The 26,376-nt window shown below is 42.2% G+C and overlaps 1 protein-coding gene across 3 annotated transcripts in view; it reads left to right on the top strand.

Moving 5' to 3' along the window:
* Window positions 1–26,376, top strand: part of plxna1b (plexin A1b) — a 236,687-nt gene that overhangs the window by 141,247 nt on the left and 69,064 nt on the right. For all 3 annotated transcript variants that reach the window (XM_053636054.1, XM_053636055.1, XM_053636056.1), the window contains exons 5-9: window positions 4,525–4,625; window positions 6,298–6,421; window positions 14,317–14,470; window positions 14,948–15,047; window positions 20,286–20,400. In XM_053636054.1, coding sequence (XP_053492029.1) covers window positions 4,525–4,625; window positions 6,298–6,421; window positions 14,317–14,470; window positions 14,948–15,047; window positions 20,286–20,400 — 594 coding nt within the window. The remainder of the gene's footprint in view (window positions 1–4,524; window positions 4,626–6,297; window positions 6,422–14,316; window positions 14,471–14,947; window positions 15,048–20,285; window positions 20,401–26,376) is intronic.

The raw sequence follows: 26,376 nt of genomic DNA, 5'->3' as shown, positions 1-26,376 counted from the left end.
ACTTGAATCTAATAACGATTTTGTTACGAATAAACGCGATATTGTACGCGTTTAAATCACCTCCACGAGGTCCATTTGTACTCAAGTGGACTTGATTTCGCTGTTAAATTGGTCCCGACTGCAAATATTTTCAGAGAACCCGCTGTTCGAGTGTGTGCCGCTCCTTTTAGATACGAGTTTGTCTGCAGGAACGTACAGAAGAATAGTTTTTTTTGTGTTTTTTTTTTTGGACACGGGTTGCATTAAGTGCGTGCAGTCTTTAAACTGTTATCATGTTATTTAGTTATCTGGAGTCGGAGTGTTGCTCAGTCGTGTTTTCGTACACAGGTGTTAATTCTACCATCCTACAATCATCACAGAGATGGACAGATTGTCTGTTTGTCTGTCTGTTCGTCTGGTCTTCGCCTGTCCTCCCACTTGGCAGCAGTTAGGTATCAAGCTGTGTATGTGTGCTTTTGTGTGCATCTGTCTGTGCGCTTTTGCTTGCCTTTTATGTTCTTCTGGGTCTAAATGTTTTACCGTTCTCTTACTGGGTCGAGTTTATTGCCGGAGAGATCCTGCACAGCGGACTCTTTATAGGCGAGAACACGCTCGCGCGCACATTACAGTGTAACATGAGCAGCTGGTGAAAGCATTAAAGATTGCAGAGGAAAAGGTCAGACACTCAGGCTGCACATCACTGACATGCAGATATGACAGATTTCACTCAGCTGGCTTTGGCGTACTTGTGCAGGATCAGTACAGACCTACGCAGTGCACAATGAAGCACATGGGATATCGATACTCAGGGACATGCATCATGATGCCAAATATTTATTCCAATATGTTGGGGTTGTGTAAGGTTTTGCGATGTTTTACAGTTATTATTGTATATATAACCACAGCATTGGTGAATTCTCGAATCTGATTGGTCAGAAGGTGTTGATGGATTTTCTGTAACAGTGCAGTGGTGGCTCAGTGGTTAAAGCCTCTGGGTTACTGATCAGAAGGTCAGGAGTTCAAGCTACCACTGTTGGGCCCTCGATCAAGGCCCTTAACCCTCACTTGCTCAGTTGTATAAATGAGATAAACGTAAGTCGTATGCCGAATGCCGTAAACGTAAACAGTAGTTCTGATTTGTAATACAGGTCTCATGCAGTGGTTCTAATATGTTATCGTTTCTATGACGGCTCTTTCACGGGGACTTGTGGAGACAGTATGATGGACATGTCATATAATCAAATTTAAACCAAAAAAACACTTAATCATTGATGTAATGAGGTTTTCTATAAGGAGATGTTTATTTAACATTTATAGAAGGAGTCTCCAGTGTCAGCATTTACTTGGAGCAGTGTGTTTTCCACCACGGTAGATGGTAACATGACAACTTATTTCATGGATTGTTCCATTACATTAAATATGATTGAAGCATGCTTTTGAATCATTCACGTTCATTAATAGGGCTGACCGAAATATTATATCGCGGTACTTGAGGACATTTCGAAGATACGCAATGCGCATCATGATATATAACTTGGCTAACTGTCTGCAAAACTGTAGTAAAATAAACAAACAAACAAAAAAAAACATCAAACTGAGTTCGACGATATTTTTAAGTTTAAGATTTACATTTTTTTTTTTTTTTAATGTTGGATTAACGGCATCCGTTCGGTACCATTTAAATTGTAATTATTCAAAATGCATAAGTGAATAAATAAATCACCATGCCAACGATATCTCCGAAAAATGTATCGCGTAAACCTTTATCACGATATGGATATTATAGCGATATATCGCCCAGCACCATTCCTTAATAAGTTTGAACTCGTAATCGATGTCAGACTGCCGTGGTAGAAGAGGAATAAAACACTGTAGCACGTGCTGTTATTGGAAAACAATCCTTTTTGGCGTGGAAAGCTAAGATCTCTGCCTAATTTAAGGCTGTTGTCTGTCTCCTCGCTCGGTAAAGCTCTTAAATGGCTTTCAGTTCTGCAGTAATACTAGTTATTAAGTTATTAGCTTGTCTTGTCCTTGTTTTTGTTTACAGTTCAAATCTATTGCCTCCAAAAAAAATAAAATAAAAGTTCAACAATGAGAATTATTTTACTCCAATTTGGTTCCTTCATGTATATTGAGCTTCTGTAGATGACCAAAATTGATTTCTGATCTTTTCTGAACTCCGACTGCATGATCTGTAGATACAGATGTGATCGATGAAAGCCTGAAGGAGATGAGAGACCTTTTTTTAAGGTGTCTGTGTGTGTGTGTGTGTGTGTGTGTGTGTGTTGACAGGTCCATTATCAGGCGATGTTTGATGTCTGTCATTTTACTTGACTTCATTTGGCTCCTGTCACAAGTGCCACATTGATTTCTATCGCTCGCGAAACAGAAGATTATGAAACGGTTATATTTCCCAACGTCAGGAGTCTGTGTAGGTGTGTGTGTGAACGAGCAGGAGAGAAGGAGAGCCAGTGATGACATCACAACTGCATGCCATTCCAGACTTGCCTTTTTTCCCCCTCATCATGTCACTGGGAAGCTTGTTCTAGAGCTCATTTAGGCAGAGAGCCGCTAAGAGCTTAGGGTTGGTTAGCACACAACGCTCCCACAACCTCTCGAACGTATACCTGATCACTTCCCATCCTGAACTTGCTGTTCCTGAGAACCCATCTGTTCTCACTTCAGTCTGTCTCTCTCTCTCTCTCCATTCTGACTCAACTGTGTCTGTAGCCATTCAGTCTCTGGCAGACTTCCAACTCATCTCTCTTGCCCAGTTTCTTTCAAGCTGTGCATGTGCATGTGTGTGTGCGTGTGTGTGTGTTTGTGTACGTACGTACACACGCGTACTGACCTAAGGGGATGGAGTTTAGTGTTTTTGCAGTCAGATTAAAAGGATTCTCTTTCCCACCACACACACACTGTTCAAACTGGCCTCAAGACTCAATGCAATAACGTCTCTTGCACTCAGCTTGCCCAGCTTTTATTAAACCTCTCAGGTTTTTTTTTTCCTTCTCTGCCGCCTTTTTAAACTTTTGTGAATTAAAGTTGACTTCGTTTGGGAGGGTCTGCAAGAATTTAGTCGAGTTGAAACTTCCTGCCATGTTTATCTACATCACAGGTTCTCCTGACCAACCCAGGCCCTGGAATACCTCGTGTCCTGAACATTTTAGCGTTTTCCCTGCTCTAACATGTTCGCTAGGTCTCCAACGGTAAAATGGGTGGAGTCGAATAAGATTTGGACGATTTTTTTATTTTTTAATTTTTTTTTACTCACTGAGCCCGCCCTAATTCTGGCCATGTTAACAAAGCTCCACCCCCCAGCCCAAACTTAAGGAGGTTCAACTAGAGTTGGCATACTACCTAGAATTATTATTATTATTATTAGTAATGACATAACTTTCCTGCGCGCTCAGAGAACATGCAGCTTCTCCTTATAATGAATTTTATGAAGATGTGAACGGAGCGTTGGGGGCGTGTCTGTAAAATGACTGGCGGGAGGCCAATCCAAGTACAAACACGTACATTCTGGACAGGAAGGCAGGTTTCCAAACCCCCCCCCCCCTCCCCTCCCCTCCCCAGTTTTCTTTTCTTTGTAATTATGTATTATTATCTTGTAATTTTTTTTATATATCATCTCCACATAATTTTCCACATTATTTGCACTAGTAAGAAATGGAAAATATGAACTGTTGCACCTTTCACTGGAGCACACTTTTTAAAAAAATAAAATAAAATAAAATTGTGCTTCACTAAAACATGACTTTGATAAAACTGCAGTTTTCACCTAAAAATGACTTGTAAAAATATAAACATATTAAAATACATTCCTCACAAAAATACAGTCAAGTGGTTTGATATGTAAGCATTTACCAGCCCCCCCCCCCCCCCCCAAAAAAAAAAAGAGTTACATTGCTAAATAAATAAATAAATAAATAAATAAATAAATCCCAAATCAATTCCAGTGTTTTTCATTTTTTTACAGGGTCAAATTCGAGGTTTTTTTTCTCCTCTGATATCCAATCGGGTTTTGTGTGTGTGTGTGTTTTGTTTTTTGTTAATACTGATTCTGAGTATCGAATCGGTTCACCCCCACCAAAAAAATATGCCTCACACCAGGACCAACCATAAACCTCACAAAATACCACAAAAATCAGGTCTTTTCCTGCTCTTTCTACTTTCTAAAACACACATTTCCTCGTCCCGAGCACCACGTTCTCCTGGTGACTGTCGGCGAGATTAGGTTCACCATGGGGTAACTGTCAGAAAGCCCAGCAGGTCATGAGAAGCAGGGTCACTCCTTCACATATGCACACAGTCACACCTGTGAAATCCCCCCCTCTCTCCCCCTCCCCACATGCAGGCAGGAGCAAATGTGACACGCACACCCCGGTGCACATGGACATACGAATGAGCCGCATGGAGCCTCGAGCTGCTCTTACGTCACCTAATTGCTGTCTGTGGGCACATATAGCGAGAAATCGGTGCACGGAACAGCGTTTACTTAAATGACCTTAATGAGTGTAATATTTCTTTCCCTGCGTCTAGGTGAAGCGTGTTCCTGTCGAGAGCTGCGATCAGTACACGACGTGTTCCGAGTGTCTGGGTTCCAGAGATCCTCACTGTGGCTGGTGTGTCCTGCTCAACGTGTGAGTATATTGGGGATTGAATATCATATCATATATATATATATATATATATATATATCAAAACCATATCCCACGTATACTCGAGTACATGTTCCTGCCAAAATCGGCCATGTGGTGTGAATGATGCGTTCTTTTATCGTCCGCTATAAAGGATCATATATGCTGTAACAGGAAGCACATGGCTTACGAACTATAAATCTTACCGTTGTCATTTCTGCATCACCTTATAAATCTGAGTCTGACAGACCGTCTCGCCACTGATTTAATTCGAGGGTGATTGGGTTCAGCCGGGAGTGTTGTACGTGTGCGTGAAATTGCCTTTAAGCATTTTTTTTTTTTCTGATGAATAAGATAGGGATGAATCAATACCGTTTTTCTTTTGTTTTGGGTTTTGAGCAATGTACTTCGTGTTAATCCATCAGGGGCACGATGGAATATTATATTTAGCCCTGGTTATGCTCGTTTCTGCGACGTTTTGACTTTATAACTTGAGTGCACGGAGCATCATCAGCAAGCGTGGTCATTTAAAATGAATTGCGTCTTGACTCGAGAGTGTTAAGAAAGTGCATGGCGCGCAGTGCTCGCTGAGCTGAACTGCTCTACGCTCGCGAATGCCTTCGTGTGCGCACGTATTTCACCGCTCTCACTTTTATTGACCCCTCTCGCCGATACCGCTCTGTGTCAACTTTAAACCATCCCTTGAAAGGTGCAATAAATCAGGTTTTTATCAGGTCCCTTACATTGTAAGAAGATGCTGTTGTAGCTCCTCTCGCTAGTTTCACGGTTCGCGTTCTGATTTGTTTTGATCGCTGTCACTAATCGTGAACATCTGTCCAGGTCGTTTAGCGCGAGATTAGGCTCGTCTCATCGTATCGGATTTTTAGTATCGTAGCATCGTTTACGAGAATCGGTATCTCTATGGATTCATCCCTAAAAGAATAAGTAAATAAATAGTAGGAACTTGTTGATTTTTCGAACTGCCTTGCACGAGATGAGAGCAACCCAGAGACGTTAATTAAACTTCACCCAAATACACAGAAAGCGGTTTCCTTATCGCTCCATCTTCCTCAGAGGATGAACATTAGCATGATTTTTAATTGAGGGCATGTAAATGGAAATTAAAGTAAGGCAACATGGTAACCTCCCGTTCATATCTACTGTCTTCCTTCAGTAAATGTCTGATGAGCGTCTCTAGCCTCAAATACCAAGCGTCAGAGCCTCGGGCTACTAGGCAGACTAGATGATTAACATAATAGTCTTAATGCCGGTGTAGCGACTTCATTCTGTCTCTCCTGTGAGCTAGAAGTACAGTAAGTGCAACATGCCCTTATTGAGTTAAGTGACTTCCCCTGTAGCATTTGCAATAAGCATTTAAATTAGGTGGGAACTCGAGAGAGCTGAACCCTACAGATGCGTATGCATACGCCCGCTTTTAAATGAGGTCACGGTTTGCCTGTAAGCTGACATTTTGAAAGCCTGACGTTGTAAAAGTTATTGCCTGTGAAAGCATTATCTACAAAAATTACTGTCAATTTCTTTGGATTGGACACGGGAGGCAATGAAAGCTCTGTTCCGGCATACGGGCATCATTCAGAGTGAGTGGTGTGGTGACATTACGGTGTAGTGTTTAACATGTTGCGTGATCTTGTGTGTTGTGTGTTTCTGTGTGTAGCTGCTCCCGTAAGGACCGGTGCGAGCGGGCAGATGAACCCTGGCGTTTTGCCTCCAGAGTGGACCAGTGTGTCGACTTAACTGTTCAACCCAACAACATCTCTGTGACCATGTCCGAAGTCCAGGTGTGAAACACTGCATTATGACTAGGGGTGATGTAATGGAGGGGTTGAACATTTTTCATGGTTATAACAGCATTTAATGATCATTTAAAAAAAAATGAATAAAAAAAAAAAAACACGCACACTGAAATCTTTAGTAGTAAATCGCAGACATGCGGACGTCTTTGCAGTGTATTTGTGTTTATCTTACTAAAAATGACTGTGCTCCATGCACCTCATTTTAATGCAGTATATGACCTTTATTCTAAGCATTTATTATAGTGCACTTGATTGCGCTTGTGCATTAGTACATGGCGTGATCTCTGTAGGTCACCATAGCATTTGCCTTCCAACCCCCATAAATGCATTTTAACCCTAGGGGGTCTGAGGCTGTTTTTGTATACCTTTATACCCATGTATGTACATGTAAAAACATACAATGTCATACTGGACCCATAAACATATACACAGACATACAGAAAATCAGGTTTAGAAAATTATTATAAGTATTTTTCTTTTTTTTTGTTAAAAAAAAACAAAAAAACATACTCTCAAAGTCTTTTGAGGACGTATAAACGTATGCAGGATAGAGAAAAAGAAACCAATAAATAAAATCAAGTTCAAATCAGTCTATCTCTCTCTCTCTCTCTCTCTCTCTCTCTGTTTGTCTACTAATCTCTCCCACACCCCCCACCCCCCGTTTTTTTTTCTCTCTCTTTCTTTTCTCGACCTCTCGATTCTGCCTGTAGTTCTGAATCCACAGATTCCCACATTCTCTAAAAATAAATACAGTGACCCTCCTGTTCCCATTTGACAGGCAAAACAAACATGTGCATTATAGCGGACACCTAGAGGAACACTTTACAGTTGGATATATGACTGTAAGTCATTCTCTTCAAATGCTATTGAAGTTAGAAACGTGTATACCAATGTCGTATGTAACTTTAGAGACGGTCCCTTAATTTCCGCATATCTGCCAACGTCGAACGTCCGACTTCAAGCCGACTTTATGCCAGTCCGCTAGGTTCATCTTCTCTTGTGGCACTGTTATACTTCCATATATATTTAACATGCTCTATCAACATCCGTCTGTCCACACCAACCAAAAACCCCCAAATGATGTGACTTAATCAGAGACCTTTTAGGATTTTGAATTGGGGGGGGGGGATCAATGCAAGGTTAATCACTGCGCGTAAGCGTGCAAACCTGACACTGTAATAACCCTAAATATTACACATGTTCTGTATTTTCTATAAATGTACCGTGCACGCTATTGTTCCCTCCCACGGAAATAGAAAAGTAGTGTTACGTGAGAATCTTAAATTGACCTAAATTTGTAGAGGTAAAAAAAAAAAAAAAAAATCTGGGACACGCTGTTATCCGGCACGTAATACACTCCATGGAATCATAAAGTACAAAGGTTGTTGTGATTCATTTACTTTAAAACTGCATTGTGTTTCAGAAAATTGCATAACGAAGCCTCGGTATCACTAATTTAGAACGCCAGGTTCCAGCGATATGTTTGGGAACCAGTCATGTGTGGCCTCAGTATCAATTTCACTTCTTTTCTATGAAGTCAGCATTTCTTCTGTCTAGCAAAAAAAAAAAAAAAAACCACGTGTAGTAGCACTGTGTACCCCAAGACTGGTCCCATGGAGGATGTACAGTGTGCTTCTTAATAGGGAGCCTGGCCTGTAGAAGGAGCGTCATGCAGACATAACCACCAGAGAGAGTCCTTGCCTCTAGCTGCGGCGAGTTTCCAGACGACTTTGATGCAGAGAATTTGCGGCAATCTGTTATCGAAGCGCCTCATGCAGACACAAACACCACCTTGAGTCCTTGCCTTTAGCGATGGAGAATATGGGCAAGACTTTGATACTAATGATGTACCATGCTGCCTTTGAAGCGTCTGCAAAGTCACTGAATTGTGGTGTGCTAAAAGAGAGGAATGGCCTCCATCTCGTTTCGCTGATTTCTCAACGACAGCAGAAATGACCAAGGGCAGCGCAAACCTGCTGAGACTCCGCTACATCGTATTCCGCCAACGCTGCTAGTCAAAATCAGGCCAAAATTACAAGGACAGTTTGTGCTCTGTCTGCAGCCAGGAGCGGAGATATAACACCAGTGTCCTGAATCCTGATTTCTAGGAACTTTCCAGTCTAAACTCGTTGAGTTCGTCCAGTGCACTTTTGTTAAAGGCTGTAGAGCATGGCACTTCTCCAACACAACCTCACATCCATTAATGGTCCCACTGGGAGTGTAATGCTTCCATGATAGAATGATAAAATAAAGTGATGGATCTTACAGACGTCAGAAATAAGTGCTTGAGATGGCCAAGGCTTCAAGCGCTTCCTCAGACAGGACAGATATACGGTCAGTCGGCTCCGGTTGGCGTGTTAGAGCGACACCGCCAGTGACTTTCTCGCTAGTAACGAACACTAGCAATGAAACCCTGTTAAAGAATTCCACTTCATCGTTTATACACACACAAACGCTTATTAAAATGCACTTGTGGAGGGATTTGTGAAACTTTTGCCATTTAAGAGACAATATCGAGACTGTTTTGACTACTCGCAGCGGAACCAAGCGGATAATCTTCTGTTTCAAGGTCACTTGAAGCTGAGGATCGTCAACATATGGTATGCTGCTTGTGGGCGTCGACCATTTGTAGAGGCTTTGGTTATATTATAATACAGAGTCAGGGTCACTTTTGATGCAAAGCAACCAGCTAGCGAAACATTCCTGAAGATCCAAATGGTCTAACTGGCTAATTGTGTTTCAGTTACATAAAAGAAAATAAAAACACAGGGGGGTGCTGTTACGGGAAAATGATCACTGAGAGCGTGGTATGATGGGACCCCAGGGTTGATTTATTTCACAATAACAGCACATCCTGTCCTCTATTATATTATACCTTTTATATTACACCAATGTGCCAGACATTACAGTTTGTTCATTATTGACGAATGACGTGCTTTTAAAATAAATAAATAAAAATCAATTTGTAGTTCCATCCACAAGACAAGTTAGTTAGTTTACTTTAAAAGAGCTACAAACAGTTGTTCCCCCACCAGGCTTCCTGGTTTTTTTTTTTTTTTTATCACATTCTTGAAGTTAATAAGACCAAAAAAAAAGTAATCGCGAGAACTGGAATTCCTCGTGAATGAAGACTCGACCGTGGTGGAAAACGTACTAATCGTTAAAAAGCGACGACAGCCGGGACGTCTTCCGTTAAAAGTTTAATCGGCGTGACCTTACAGATGATGCACGAACGATTACATGCTTTCCTTTCTTACATAACAGTAATCCATTTATTATTAGTCTAGGTTTATGTAGCATGTCAGCCATACACATCTCTGTGAATTAGAGGTTACTATAGAAACAATATAACACATTAGAACAAGTGCGTTAATATAATGCACTTGTCATTTGAATTCTAGCCCAGCACTACTGACAGAGGCGTACTGCTGTAGAACATTAATCAACGCCACCCGATGAATCCGATTGGAGAATTCAACAGCGCTTTGGTGTAATCATATTTAATGTATACAGTAGTGAGATAACTTACTGAAATCTTTGTTCCAGAGCCACACATGTCTCTTAATCGCTGTATAAAATGATCTATGGCCATGCTGAGGATTTCCACAGCACTACGGTCTCGAAAGGGATTCCCATATAAAGCAATTTTATCTACTGGCTCCCCCCCCCCCTTTAAAGAGCTTTAATGTCACTCGTCCTTAAGGGTAGAAATTGAGCTCTGATGAAGGCCGCCTTAGATTAAATCCCGTCCTCTCCACCCGAGTCATTTTTGTTAAGCATTTCATCCACAATACTTTCAATCAAGTGTTTGAATAACCCTTTTTTTTTTTTTTTTTTTTTGCGCTGGAGTGTCTGTGCGTGCGAGGGCAGAAGAGCGGTTTTCTCCCATCTCCGTTTAGCAATGTTATTAACCTAGCTTTACGCTATATTGCGTTTACACTTAGCCTCCCTTTTATCTAGCTGTCAGTGCAGACCAGTGTTGCCAACTTGGCGACTTTTCAGACCACTATTTTTTTGCAAAAAAAAAAAAAAAAAAAGTGCCTAGCGACTTTTTTGGACAAACCTTAGAAGCTTTCCAAATGTGGCCAGTACTGTCCTGCAAGCACGCGGTCTTGCTTTCCTGCTGCACTCTCACCTCTCTCTGCGTCTGCTCTGTTCAGTGAGTGGCTGAGAGCCGGCGCAGCACACCCCGTCGATCGCACGGCAGCTGACATGGACATGAATGTAAAAAGAAGCAAGCACGGGTGTCCCACTTATTGATTTAACAGAGACTACCTTTACATGGACAGCAGTAATCTAATTATTGAGCTTATTCTGAATAAGACAGCATTGTGATTAAGGTGTTTACATGAGTCGCTTTTAGAATACTCCTTTCATGTTCCCGTCTTACATGTTATAGAACGTAGATGGATTAACGGCACACGTCATTACGTCACCGCGCCACGCCGTCCGACGTCCCTCCAGAATTTCACCTATCGACATACAGTTCGTCTTCGTTATGGTACCGTATACAGTTCTGGGTGTTTTTACTTTTAATTTCACGAAAGCTTCAAGTGCGGTTAATTATTTGTCACGCTGTACGACTGCTTGAAGCCGTGGGCTGCGTCCCAAACCGCGTACTTACATACTATATATTAGCTGAAATACATGTATCTCGCCTACTATATAGCAGGTAAGTACGCATCAAACGGTTGAGCGCTGCCGTGTGTGCACGTGTTTAAGTCCCACACGACGTTAATAGTGTGATTAAGGTGTGTACATGTCTGTAATACACGTCCATAATGCGACTAAGACAGGAATACTCCACACGTCTTAATTCCATTTTGTGTTTACGTCGAGTGTGACTTTAATCGGATTAAGGTCATCAGAAATCGCTGTTTACGTGCTAGTTTCTTAATCAGGTTGATATCGGATTATTTTTGTCCACGTAAACGTACTGATAGACGTGAACGTAAAAAGAAACGCGCGCAGGTGTCCCACTGATTGATTTAACGATGTCCTGGATAACGAGACGCGCCCTTCGTCCTAATTTACATCATTCGTATGTGAATGTTTTTGGAATGCAAGACGAGTGGAATGCACACGTTTTACGTGTAAAATAGTCCACGTTATTACAGCCTAGTTCTCTTGTTCGGAGTAGTCCTAGTGTTCAGAAACATTTTATATCATTCGTGTTCCACACCTGTCCGTTATATAGGTTTATAAAAGTTATTTTAAAAAATCACAAGTTATGAAAAATTGTTTATAAAAGTACAAAAGCAAAAATATGTCTGTCTATCTATCAAAACGGATTTATATAGAATAGATAATCATTATACTTGGTCTTCTCGAACATGGGGGGGGGGGGCGCATGCTACATGATTGGGGAGGCTTGGGGGGGGGCTTTAATTACAAAAGGTATGAGAACCTCTGGTTTAAAGAAGCAGTATAGACCACAGTGTGCTGTGTATAGTCGACATAACGCTGAAAAGTCTTCTCAGTCAACCTCGATTTAGTTGTCAGAAGGCATTTCAGGTTTATTGTCGAGTTGATGGTGAAAACAAAAGGCAGTGGAAAAACAAAGCAAGCGTAAACAGGCAGATGGGGGAAGAGACGGCACACTGCCGAGTTTCCCGCACTCAGCAACCTGATGAAATCAGACTCCTGCTTGTTTAAAAATGAATTATTAAGAGCTGGTTTATTAATGTCGGCAAGATTTAAAGCTGTCTTCTAGAGCACTCTTAAATGTCGGTGGCTTTCATCGCGTCATGGTTCAATCTGAATGATCTCCTGTCTGAATCTCATTCCGTAATACTCGCTCGTCCAGCGGCTGTGTGAGATAGATGAGGAAACCCATTACTAATAGTCAGTCATCTGAGCATCGTGGTAGCTGTCCAGTCAGCCCTGCACTTAACTTAACTCCACCCGGGCCCTTATTGTTCACAGAACACTAAAACTCTAAACTGTTGCTTTTGCTTACACACGCTTTTTCTGTCAAGCCGCAAGATTTATTTCAGCGCGTAGATTACTACTTTCTCTGTCACTGTGAAAAATGTGAGCACATTAGTGCCATATTTCGAAATGATTCTGCTTTAACCAGGAACGTTTAGCGACAGCGATTGAGTGACGCTCGGACCTCCGAGTCACTTCTCCACACCAGATCTGCTCGCATCGGTGGGCTTTCCCCCCCCTCTCTTAAAATCTCTATGAAATCAAAATGGAAGTTTTGTGGATTTTCGTTTGAATATTTTAGCCTTCAGGTTATCTATAAGCGAGTGTTCTCCAAAACATTTAGACGATACATGCATTCAAAATGTACAGTCTTTCTCTACGGCCAATACGAAGCAGCGATTTTGATGACATCATTCTGCACTTCAGCTTCTCGTCAGATTTTCTGTCCCGTCCCCAGCGACGGTCTTGTTTCCTGGCTGTGCTGTTTTTGAACGACTAATTGCTATTTAAAAGGGGGAGGGGCCACTCGATACGTCCCGTCCTGACTTCCTGTATCAACGGAAATTACGTCAGCACATGTAGCGAATAACGCTGCGCAGTACAGGGGACCTTAAAGAGACTCTCCGGCCAAATTACACATCGGGAGTACATTCATCTGTTGTTAACACACGTACTCGCGTCTTACGGCATTGACTCGCCAATCTTTGGAGCTGGAATTCGCAGTGGAAATACAGTTTTAAATTCTACCACTTTGGACGTGTATTTAATGGTGACTTTAATGGTGGCTCCCACCCCTAACCCCGCCCCCCCCTTCTTCTTCTCATTGGCTGTTGCTACAGTTTTGCTAGCGTTCTTCGTGATCATTACCCTGGAGAGAGCACAAATGACTCCAGTGACAGAACGGGTTCGTTTTGTGTGTTTTTTTCCATTTAGTTTAAAGACCGCGGTGTAGAGAAGAGTGAATTCAAACTATCTGGAAGGCATGCTGTAATTCTTCAAATTAAACCAAGTGCACGATTCGTGTTTGTAGTACGGTGCGTTTCTAAAGAAACTTTTTCGAACTTGAGCTTTTGTCTTGTAACATTACAGTTAAGCTTAGCTACCTTACCTCAGCGTGCCTTTTATTCTTTCAAAGCAGACGACGCGGAGCTTATATCTTTGTGGAGTGGAAAGGCATCTTTTCAATCTTTTGTGTTCTATCCAAATAACACTCTCGTAGTCCCTCCGGTTGCACACCAGTAAATATACAGAAATTTTCTCCTTTTCCTATACAGGCTACCTGCTTTTTTTTCCCCAAAGTTTTCTTCTTCTTCTGGGGGAACGGTGAAAAACAACACCTTTTAGCTTTACCTCTTTGTATTTCCTCACACTCGGCTCCACTGTGCTCCGCTGTCGTTGTTCAGCTAAATTGTTACCTTGAAAAGTTATCTTGTTCATAGACGTTTATTTTTTTTTTTTCCCCCACTGCCTGTATTCTGCCGTAGCCTCCTGTGCCAAGATTGGCTAGCGGATCTTATTCACAAGCACTATCCCACAAGCAGAAGATTTACAAGAACAGTGCACGCTGGGTAGTGTGATTGAACACAGACGGACAGAACGTTCCTGAATTTTTGCACTGTATGACGAGGAGAATGTGAAACGAGAATCCTATTATGTTCCGTAATGTGACGGATTTCTGAGTGAAACTGGCTGCCGTGTAGGCAAAAATAAAAAAAAGAAATAATCTGACGTTTACAGAGGGGCAAATGTCATTACACTGTTGAAAAAACCCTCCAAGAATGATCTCTTTTAATTGATTGATTTTCTGCGCCCTAATGAGACACTTGTTTACGTACAAACCGTGTTTGTTTTTTTTTAATTGCTAGCTTTTAATAACGTTGTTTTAGTGCTAGATAATCTATATTCGCCCTCATTAATGTTCAAAGTTTTGTTTTTCCCTCCCTCTACAGTTGGTTCTCCAGGCACGGAATGTTCCGGACCTGTCCGCAGGCGTGAACTGCTCTTTTGAAGACTACACCGAGACTGAAGCCTGGATACAGGGATCTCGTATCTACTGCCTCTCCCCCAGCACTAAGGAGCTCATCCCCATCACACGCCACCAAGGTGTGTGTGTGTGTGTGTGTGTGTGTAGTGAGTAAGGGACATGAGGAAAAAATCCAAAAGTCAACATACAGGAATAATAGAGCTGGAGATGGAAAGAAAATGTCTAACAGAGAAATCAGACTTTCCAAATCTTCACACGCCTCCATGTTAATGCAAATAAGATGCACATTTTCCAACCTGCTAGTCTGTTCCTGATTTTTGTGGTCGAGAGTCATTTGCTAATAGTTGCAGTGTTCTCGCTGTCTCTATGGTGATGCGAGCGTGGTGTCTCAGTGAAGATGGCTATTTTGATTATGTGAGGATCCTACAGTGCAATTTTGATCACATCCACGGTAATCATAGCACAATCAAAGCCAGCTATTTTTACCACTGCAATGCCCTGCGATACGGGAAGAAAGCGAAATGCGTTGCCTGGATACCTTTCTTTCTCTCCTTCACCCGTGCACGCTCTCTCTCTCTCTCTCTCGGTCTCTCCAGGTGATAAACGTGTGGTGAAACTCTACCTGAAGTCAAAAGAAACAGGAAAGAAGTTTGCTAGTGTGGATTTCGTGTTCTACAACTGCACTGTCCACAAATCGTAAGTGTTCTCCTTGTTCTCTGGCCATTTCTCTTCCTATTTTTTTATATTTTTATTTTTTTCCTCCTCCTCTGGTCCTCTCAATTTACTCATGGGGGTCAGGTTTCAGTAACCATGGCAACCTAGTAGAGGAAGGATGATTGACGGGTATTTTGACGCTCTCTGAAGAAATGGTATGGTTGAAAGAAAATTAGGCCTAATTGTACTGTCAGATAAATGGAAATCTGGATATAGGCTTGTCTTTGCGGAATTACGTGGCAAACCAGTAGTAGTAAACCAACATTTGTACTGGAAATGCAGTGCGTTTTTAGTGAGAAAGCGCTTCCTACCAGGGCAGTGTTTAAAATCTTATTCAGCGATGTAACTGCTGTGTAGTGTTAGAGGGTTATTGTAAGAGTCCAGATGGTTTCAGGCTCTCTTGGGGTGTGTGTCGTGTCTCATTGCAGGACAGATGAGACCCTTTGCTGTCTCCAGGGGGATCTGAGACGCACGCACACACACACACACACACACACACACACACACACACACACACGTTCTTGAGAAAATGCAATGTCGCAACATCCAAGTCATATAATACTCTCTCTAATAGATAACAGTGAGTATACGTGTGTGTCAGGCAAGCAGGCAGGGAGGGACAGCATAGGGCACAGAAATATGTGAGTGCACACATTTGTATGCGCTCGTTATCATCCGCGTGTGAGCTGAAAGTATAAACACGCCGTGCTTTTAAGCTGGGCTGAAAGGTATAGAAATTGCATGAATTTCATCCTTTTAAAAAAAAAAAAAAGAGGCACCCGAGTCGTGTATGTACACTCTCGCGCACACACAGAGCCCCTTTTATTTATTCAACTGATGAGGTCTTGTGCACTTGGAAATGCCATAAATTTGCATATTAATATTAATCTAATTTGGAGCGGTGCCATTTTGGGGTGAGGTGGAGAGAGAGAGAGAGAGAGAGGTTGGGGGGGTCGGAAAACGAGAGACGTTGAAATGGAAAATCACACGCAGTCATGATCGTCTCTTAATTAAACTGAGCCGTGGCTGTATATGCCTGAGCGTTAGCTATTATGGAGCACGCAGGGTGCCAGGATCTTCCTACAGAAGATGCATTCAGTTCGTTCCAAATCGCGCACGCTGCACCGAAAACGCGCCCTATTGAAATCGTCGGGCGTTTCTAAAGCGCTGTGCGATTTGGAGGTGGGACGGAAGGTGGAAGAGGGATGGAGGAGGGAGGCCTGGATTCGAGAAGGGGAGCGATAAGGAGAAAAAGATGGAAGTGGGGAAAGAGGAAGAAGCAGCGCCTGCAATGAGGGGGCAATTACTTCCTGGAAAGGGCTTTTTGAGAAGCGAACACATTTTTGGCACGTGTAAGAGAGAGCACACACGCTCGCACTTCCCTTAAGAGCACTTGCCATTTAACTTGCCAGCAATTTACAATTTCCCCTCACACTTTAAATCAGTTACTGGAAAGAAAAGCCCGTGCTATGTGTAATGAAAGTGAAAAGAGGGGTTGGGGAGAAATGTATTCAAGGCGTATTGTGGTCTTTGCTGTTGGGTGACGCGCCGAGCAGGCCTGGGCAGCACGGCCATTTTAATATGATGGAAGGGAATTTCGAAAAGGATGAGAGAATAAAGGCGGCGGAAGAGAAAGAGAAGCCAGGCCCTGGTAGAATTTAGCTTATAAAGAGCTCGGTGTGACGTGAGGGGATTATAATGAATCCGGTTCAGAGAGGTGACTGGAATGAAGCGCCAGAAAAATTAACCCTCACTTCAGACTGGCACTTGTGGGAACCGTGGGTGTGATGGGGCTCGACACGCTCCGGGGTGATGCAGAAGAGGCACCAGATTAAATCCTGTCGAGAGGGAGATGTGCAAGGGGACAACAGTATAAAGATTTGTATTCCACCAGCACACTATCCAGGGAAGTAGCAGATGTTGGCAACACGGGGGGGAAATGCCCACCACTCCAACTAATTCTCATAGAAGTGCGTTGTTTCGTCCCAATTCTTTTCAAAGATACAAATTAGGGACATATCAAAACGCAGGAATAAAGTTCACCATAGTCATAATAAAGTTAGTGAACGCAAGGTTGACAGTTTAACCCAGTGTTTCCCAACCGGGGTCTGATGAGAGCAGGGGTGCTGTGTAAAAATCCTTCAAACATTCCTAAAATGTGTATAAAACATATATATGATAAATATTTGATATCTGAAATAATAAGACAGACACACACACACGCGCGCATAATAATTTTTTAAAAAATTATATAAAAAAAATTATAAACCCACCACCACCACCCTCGCTGACCTGTCAGCAGCACATCTCCATCAGTATGCGTAACGTATGCGTGTGTTTTATCTTAATAATCAGGATGTGTGTGTAATGTTTGGCTGTGGCTCAGGTGGTAGAGCGGGTTGTCCACTAATCGTAGGGTTGGCGGTTCGATACCCGGCCTGCGTGACTCCACATGCCAAAGTGTCCTTGAACCCCGAGTTGCTCCCGATGGCAAGTTAGCACCTTGCATGGCAGCTCTGCTACCATTGGCGTGTGTGTGAATGGGTGAATGAAAACCAGTGTAAAGCGCTTTGGAACCGCTAAGGTTAAAAAAAAAAGTGCTATATAAGTGCAGACCAAAAGAAATATGGACCGATTTCTTCAAAGAAAAGCTCCAGATGCTTCTGCACCATCAACTTCATCCTCATGTAGCTAACACTGTCTGTCTAGCGTTAGTGTTTGTGTAGGGCGCCACAGATTATTCCAAAATTTTCAAAGGGTGCCGTGACTGAAAAAAGGTTGGGAAACGCTGGTCAGTACGATCAGTACGGTTAGCTAGCAGAAAACGGGTACCCGTCGTTAAAAGGAAGGATAAACAAGGGAGTGCTGAAAGTCAGAGGATTGGAACTTGCTGGAAAGATTTACTAAGAAGAATAAGCATTTCATGATTCGATTAGAATAAGAAAATTTAAATAACAATAAAAAAAAAGACAGCCTGTGCAGCCGAGTCCTCCAAAAGCTGCAGTTGTGCAAATATAAGCGTAATATTGCAAGTCATGGTCCTTTCAATGGCCACGGAATTTCTGTTCTGGGAAGCTGCAGAACTGCGTAGAGCACGGATATGCTGCAACATCGAGGCCCAGACAAACCAGAGAACAAAATACACATACCAGATACAATGCAATACAATACACTCACGAAGACCCGCCAGAAGGAGCTCGCCAAACACAACGAACACTGTGCTTTATCTGGAAAACCTTAGACAGCTATTATAATAATAATACTACTAATAATAATACTTTATTTCATAATGTGCCTTTAAAAGCAGCTTCTCAAAGCGCTGTACACAAAATAAGCAGTGTACAGCGAACTAAAACTACCTCACAACTGCGCAACATTAGCTGCAAATTCTACAGGGCTCATTTGCCTGGCTGGATTGAAACTCCTTTAAATTCCAGAGCTGTCAATACTTCTTATCCAAGTTTTAGTTCAGGTTCAGTTGCTCTTCCGTTATGCCTGCCAGCTGTCTAGAGGTCTGCTGCTACTTGTTTAATTGCTAAACAACATGAGAGACGGAAGAAAGCAGAAGGACTCGTAGCTAACGGAGTAGTGACCTTTACTTCTAACGTTAGGGATATATTTTAGATTTCTAGTGATGGCAAAGTGCATCCGTGTGTTGACTCTCCATCGCTTAATTATGTTGTACGTGAAACTGCGTTAATATGAATATTATATTAAAAAAAATTCTATGTTTATTCATGCTCATGTGCTAAATATACAGCTAACTGTTGAATTGATGAATATTCACTTATCTTTTTATTATATATTTATTTATTTATGCATGATTCTCAACTGCACGACAGAAGAATGGGACCCCCCACCCCACCCCCCCGGCAAACAAATGCGTTAGACTGAAGACATTCTCATCCTTCATTCTCAGTTTTATGTCCCAAATGTGGTTTGAGCGTTACTGTCCTGTACGGTTAATTAAAACTGGTGCCTGTGTTCTCCATTTTGTAAATGTTTAAACCACTAATGAATCACCAATGAATGCTCGTTTAATGTATGTACGTGTGTGGGCATGTTTTTAACCAAATGTCCTCGCAAGAATGGGAATATTTTTATGACACATTTGACTGCTTTTGGTTTATTTATTTACAAATCACTGCAGCTTTTATTAAAAACACTTGAGGTTCTGCTTAAGGTTACGCTTAGATTTAGGTGTAGCATAGCATTAATTAGTCGCATTAATAATTGTCTGACTGGAAGGTCCTCACAAGGATAATAAGACGGATGTGTGTGCACTGACGATCGTGTTCGTCATTTGTTTCTCATCACTCTTGACTTGCTCGTCCGATTCCCCGACCCTGGAACCGCCTGGCTGTCCGGACATTCGGTAATAACACGCAGACGAATGGAGCCTCATTGGGAGGCCACTTAACAAACACGAGCACACTTGTATTAATACTCACAAATGCGCATATACACCCCGTCCTCTTCTCGGACAATAAACCGCGTCAGACGTTGCGAAGCATTCTTTGATAAATTGCTCACTTTTGAATTAGGAAGCAGGGATAATTTTCTTGACCGACCATTTCTCAGCTAATTGGGCAGCTTCTCTCAGCACAGAAGCAGATTGGTCAATTAAGAGGATCATGTGATTCAATTACATGGCCGGCCGTCTTTGTTCTGAATGTTCATTTAATGGCTGTGGGTGAACAAATCGCTTGGCTGAGGCGATTAATTTAAATGAATGGTTTAACTTTTCTAGCCAAAGCACTCAGACTGCCGCGGATGTGGGGGTTGTGCGTGTGTTTGTTTTGTCTGCGTACATCTGAGTGTGGGGGGAAATCAGAACAGCTCAAAATCTGTTATATACTATTCATCAGATGTCTCTCTCGCTCTCTCTCTCTCTCTCTTCCCCCTCTCTCCATGGGAAATCCTACACTATTTGATCTAGCTCTCTCATGTCATCACTCTCTTCGTCTCTGTCTCGCTCTAAACCACGGGTGTCTTACTGAAAGCTCATCTTTGTGTATGGATGAAAGAGCAAGCTTCACATAAAAAAAAGGTTGACTTTAAAAGAAGAAAGACACGGGATGAAAGACGGGGGCAGTCGTTTACTCATTATGGAAAGACAGGGAAAGGACAGTTGACACTTGGTTCTTGACTCATTCTGTGCAAATGTTTTTTGCTCTTGCTGCTATTTAAGGTCCGCTTGTCCCTAAACTCTCTGTGCAGGTGCCTGTCGTGTGTGAACGGCTCCTTCCCATGTCACTGGTGCAAATATCGTCACTTATGCACACAGAACGCGAACGAGTGCTCGTTCCAGGAAGGCCGGGTCAACATGTCTGAGGTGAGTCACTTCCTGTCACGTGACAGATTCAACACGCGACATATGATGAACACTGCAGTGGTGATTACCTAGTAGTGTTCTTATGGCTTGGTAATGTACGGGTAAATGCTACGTACTAACTGCAAACTAAGTGCCAGTTCACACCTCCTACCTCTGTGTGGTGCCGGTGCTGGGGAACATCTTGCCTTTTATATCGGCACTTGAATTAACAGGTTGGGGCGTTGAGAACGTGCTTCTGCATGTAAAAAGCCCACGCAGAAACGGCACTGGTTTGACAATTGAGGCGATTTTTTTTCCTCAGGAAAATGAAGGAAAATGTACTATGCAGTGAAAGCAATGAAACTTAAGCAAAACAGAAAAGTAATGATTGCAATTCTATGGAAAAGCCATTAGATAACTGAAAGCGTATAGACATGCGGTTATGTTACGCAGTCTAAACTCTGTATCATATTAATGGTTTATGGCAGTAACTAGTCTGGAGCCAGTCCATGCTTTTCCACAGAGAGTCCATTCTTCTTCCGATTTTTGGCACAACTTGTTCAGATCAAAGGACCAAAAACTCAGACATAATTAGGGCTGCAACGTATGATTATTTTCATAATGGATTAGTTGGCCATTTATTTATATCTTTATTTATTTTGATTAATCGGGTGGGGCGGGGGGGGGGGGGCAAACTTTCAGTACCCTTTTTTTTCATTTATTTAAAATAAAATCCACAAACTGAGTGTTACAAATATAAACTTCAGACCGCAACTTTTCACAACGGTTTGTCCAATTATGTAAGACTGAAAAGTACCCAATACACACACACATGCACACACACCAGAATATATATTATTCATTTAGGACTGTAGTTTAATTCAGTGCTTTTTGTGCATCCATCAAAATAATGCATAAATACTGGTATATAATATAAACTAATACGTACGCTTATATTATATAATAGTATTCATGCATTACTTTTTATAAAAAAAAAAAAACGTTGACGTGTAACTTTGACATAAACAGTAAAGTGAAGAAAGTCATTGTCAATGACTCTGGTGTCAGTGTCTGCTAAAGCTAGCAGCGTCACATTGTGTGTGTGACATCATGCGCCATCGACTAGGAAGCGGCTTACACTTCCGGTCAGTACAAAGCCGCTAGTGTTCCATTTGAGGCGATATTACCTTTCTAAAATTCAATGGTCTAGTACACAGTGCATAGTGTAAGTGTATAGTACGTCATTTGGGACACAACTTTATTTATTCTCCAGAAGTACTGTAGAGTGTAAATCCCGTGCCACGTGCAGACCAACAACGAGATTCGTTGACAACGATTTTCATAATGATGAGTCTTTATTGGTCACACAGTGAAATTGTTTTCTTCTCATACCCCAGCATGTTGGCAAGTTGCGGTCAGAGCACAGGGTCAGCCATGATACGGCACCCCTGGAGCAGAGAGGGTTAAGGGCCTTACTCAAGGGCCCAACATTAGCAGCTTGGCGGTACTGGGGCTTGAACCCCCGACCTTCTGATCAGTAACCCAGAGCCTTAACCGCCAAGCCACCACTGCTCGATTATTAATCGATTGTTATTTTTTGTTGCAGCTCTAGACATAACCAAGCACTGGTGGCTTTTTAGGCAGCGCAACTCAAACTGTTTCCATGACAGCCATTGTTTCCACCTTGATTTTGACTTGCAAATCAATTTTAATAACTAATATGTGATATTTTCCATCTGACATTTATATCTGTTATTTTAGTGTAAGCTTCAACATGTTAGTCTATTTTCAGTTTGGTTAGCCTACAATGCCATTCAGCGACAATGCCATTTTGTTTTTAGGAGCTACCAGTGAAATTTGACCACCATCACGTGTTTAACATTGGGGCTTGGCGGTTAAGGTTCTGGGTTACTGATCGACAGGTCAGGGGTTCAAGCCCCAGCACGGTCAGGCTCTGGGTTACTGATCAGAAGATCGGGGTTCAAGCCCCAGCACGGTCAGGCTCTGGGTTACTGATCGGAAGATCGGGGTTCAAGCCCCAGCACTGCCAGGCTCTGGGTTACTGATCGGCAGGTCAGGGGTCTAAGGCCCAGCAAGGGGCCTTAACCCTCTCTGCTAAGGGGTGCTGTATCATGGGTCATACCCTGTGCTCTGACCCCAGCTTCCTGGGGTATGCGAAGAAAAGAATTTCACTGTGCTGTAATGTATATGTGACCAATATACTGAAAATGTTTTCGTCTATTAAACGCCATCGTAACTTCAAATGTCTCCACTGTGAAGTCAGAGCGTCACACGACTAATGAAGTCTTACACGGATAATGAAAGTACAGCATCAACCAACAAATGAGCAAGGAGGGTGGATTTCTCCTTTAAAATAAAACATGTATGTCGAGAGGCGGATATGTATGTTGTTGATGATGTTATTCTAACAAACGTCAATTCAAGCAACTGCACAGGTAAGATAAACTGCTAAAAGCAATAAAAACATATACATATGATAAAAACACATACATATACATTTTTTCTATTTTATTTCTGTTCTTTATGTCGTGTGCAGATGTATTTGAAGGTTTGTCCTTGAAGTATAAAATAAGTTCTCAAAACCAGAAGTACAACTTTGTAAAACCATTCACAGTTAATCTTTTAAGGCCTTTGTCCGTAAACTTCCACATCTAATTACATCTCCAACAGTTCAGGTCTTAAATCAGTGGAAATGTTGGCTGGTTCACAAAAAGGCTTTTTATTTCCCTGGATAAGCGTCGGCTCCGGCTCCGGCACGGTGTTGATGGGAAAACACACACACGCTCATCACCGCACCATTCTGATCTCTTCGCCATTCTGATCCAGCTCTCGCATCATTGCAAACATTCACTAGTGTGTGAAGGTATATGATATTTCCCTGTGTGTATACACGTTGTGTGTGTGTGTGTGTGTGTTGCCAGAACTAATTCTCCTTTCTCCTCAGCTTGGCATGTGGTCTCTGATTGGTTGTTTGTATGTGCATAGCTGTGGTTTAATTGGTCAGAGGGGATAAAACCTCTGTCCAATTACGCCTAGGCTTTTCTTCTCCTGCTGCTGTCTGTTGCCCAGACTGCAGGAGAGAACACACATAAACACGTTTGTCTCCAGGGTCCTGTCTCGAGGTTGCTCCTTTGAATCACATCCGAGTAGGGAGACGTTGCACGTCACGTCATTTAGTTGATCGTCTAGCCACACACTCCCAAAGTTAATCCATCACTCAGACACACACGCGCTCCCGTAATGTCCGTACTCTCCTGCTGCGATTCCCTTTTTTTCCGGTTCATGTGGTAACCAGACCCCCCTCTGGCTGTACTTATCTGTGCCCCTCGTAATCCGCCGCCGCCGCCTGCGTTAGGACTAGTGTGTTTGCGTGTTTTTGCGGCTGCTGGAAATATTTAGCTTGCCGTGCTGCAAGCCATGCTTAGACAGCGAACAAATGAACTCTGACAGGAAGCTCAGGTTCAGTCGATGCAGTTCTGAGCTCTTAAAGAATGACTAACTCAGACGTCCCTCTCTCCCTCACTCTTCCATACCGCAATCCCCCCATTTATATTCCGTCCACGTTCCTCCAATTTTTCTTCTCGCTCTTCGGATTTACTTGACAACTCTCAAGCTCCCTATCAACAAAGCATGGCTGCTGAGCTATCGGCCCATCTGTAATTGGTTCAGGTGACAGGTCTGCGCGCCGGGCTCTTCCTCAGCCGGACATGCAGGAAAAAACGCAGAGCACGAAGGCCGATTGTGCAGTGTGCTCGTTGATGAGTGAAAGAGAGAGAGAGAAGGCGAAGAAATCGGAAACGGGTCCCTCATTTTTCACCAAATTTCAGCCTACAGAAACGCTGTGTATGTGCTGCAGCTTATAGAAAGTATTCAGGAGGTCAGGTCCAACACACACTCCTTCAGTCGCGTAAGAGGAATTTGCTCAGAGCCAGTCACATGCCGCTCTGCCATCTGAACCTATTACAGAGGGAAAATATTTGTTCTTTTATATATATGGTTTTTGACCTGGTGTAAAAAGCGTTATATTTCTCTTTATATGTAGTAAAGAGAGAAGTTCGAGGGAGGGATAGACATTATAGCAGGGGGTTGTCATTGACAGACCCAGCAAAGTGTTTAAGCGGATTGAAACGGGTACTAGGGACAAGCCTGTAGCAGAGCCGATAAACATTTTTTGGGGGAGGAAAAAAAAAACTGCCTGTAGCTCAACGACTCTAAGCATGAACCATCACAGCTTCTGTCGCAGGGCCTCTGTCACAACTTATCCAATCACCTGAATTTATTTCAACAGTCAAGCGTCTCACTACAGCGCTAGTCATTCGCTCAGAAAGGGCTGAATATTACAGATTTTTATTCACATGTACCCCTCCTGGTCCGATTAGTGACGTGACGATATGTCTCGTTCAAAAATGAAAAGACGAACTGTTTAAAGACCAATGGACAGAGAAGTATGTTCATAAGTATCTCATCTGTTCCATCACGAGTCCATGGCATTACTCAGATGTGCTAATGTGAAGCACTACTTTGAATGAACATTCGTGTCTAAGGAAAAATAATATACACAAACGGTCCACTAGCACGCTAGTCCATTCTCTTACAGCCCAAGAGTGTGCAAATGAATGCCTGCTAGGAATAACCTGGCTTTTAGCAAAACATAAAAAGGCATTCACACATGCAGAGATGTGTGGGAGATGTTGACGATACAGTACACTGGAAAAGCGCATGTTCTTCTAATGTTAACTTGAAACGTTTTCAATATTATTTAAAAAATCTTTACACTTTTTTTTTATTTTTTTTTTAAATTTTCGCTGAAGAATAGCCCTGCGCTTTAGCAATGCTCATTTGGTTACAAAAGTATGTTCAAAGTAAAACGGCTGTAAAATATTTGATTTTATATCATTAGTAGCTATGAGAGAATCACTAATGCTCAAGCTTTAAAATGTGATCAGGAATGTGCAGTCATTTTGGTTGTTTATCCAGGCCTTTATATGAAAGCAAACTGGACCGTCACACATCTTTATCAAATATTCTTGCATTTGGGATGATTTAAAAAAAAAATTAAAATTAATAAATAAATAAAACTCCGCTCACCTTTGCACATGTGCCCAGATTTGCTTATATAAAATCATAGATATACATTAAAGCTTGAAGAAGTAGCATTGGTGCAAAAAAAAAAAAAAGAAATGTAGCACTGGTGGCCAGTGTTGTGGCGCTGTGATGCTTAATACTTCTAAAAGAGGTACATTCCAGTTATGTTTTTTTTTTGTTTTCAGTTACTATGTTTTTGATGTATGTATGTGTGTGTGTGTGTGTGTGTATGAGAGAGATATAGATATATATTTTTAGTTAATTAAGAGTCGATACTCCATCATCTTGCTCCGACCAAACTGACTTGAACCCACCTGACGTCATAATTACAACTTCCCAACTTGTAAATACAAACTTCCCAGGAGGACTTGAACGCACCATATCAAACAACAGCTATCAACTAGCAATGGTCAAGGCTAGCATGTGCTTCTTACAAGCTGCATGAAAGCAGCCACTACTTTTTTAACTTTTCTAACTGCTGCTCATGCTATGTCAGAGTGCAGCTGACCACTCGGGAGGGAGCGCTGTCGGCCCTCTTCCGCATACGTGAGCTCACAGATGCTAATTGATTAGCGAATACAGCATGGATGGCTGTAGCATCAGAAGGTTCAAATCTCCACGAGGCCACAGCCAACCATGGCGAGGTGAACCCTTCCCCCCAAACCATACCCCCCCCCCCCTTTTTTTTTTTCTCGATGCATCACTCCAGAGCCCCCAAACTATATCTATTAAAATACTCCCACGTACATGCGCATACTTTTTTTCTTTCCGTTACATGCGCTTCATTTCTTTCCTTCTCCTAGACACCACAAATTAAAGGACAACTTTAAATTAGCCAGGGTGAATTTTTTAGTCACGCTGGATTTATTTGAACATATCTATAAGATGTGA

This window comes from Ictalurus furcatus, chromosome 11 (genome assembly GCF_023375685.1).
Source record: "Ictalurus furcatus strain D&B chromosome 11, Billie_1.0, whole genome shotgun sequence".
Taxonomy (NCBI): domain Eukaryota; kingdom Metazoa; phylum Chordata; class Actinopteri; order Siluriformes; family Ictaluridae; genus Ictalurus; species Ictalurus furcatus.
The sequence above is the reverse complement of the archived record's forward strand: the minus strand, read 5'-3'. Positions and strand labels throughout refer to the sequence as shown.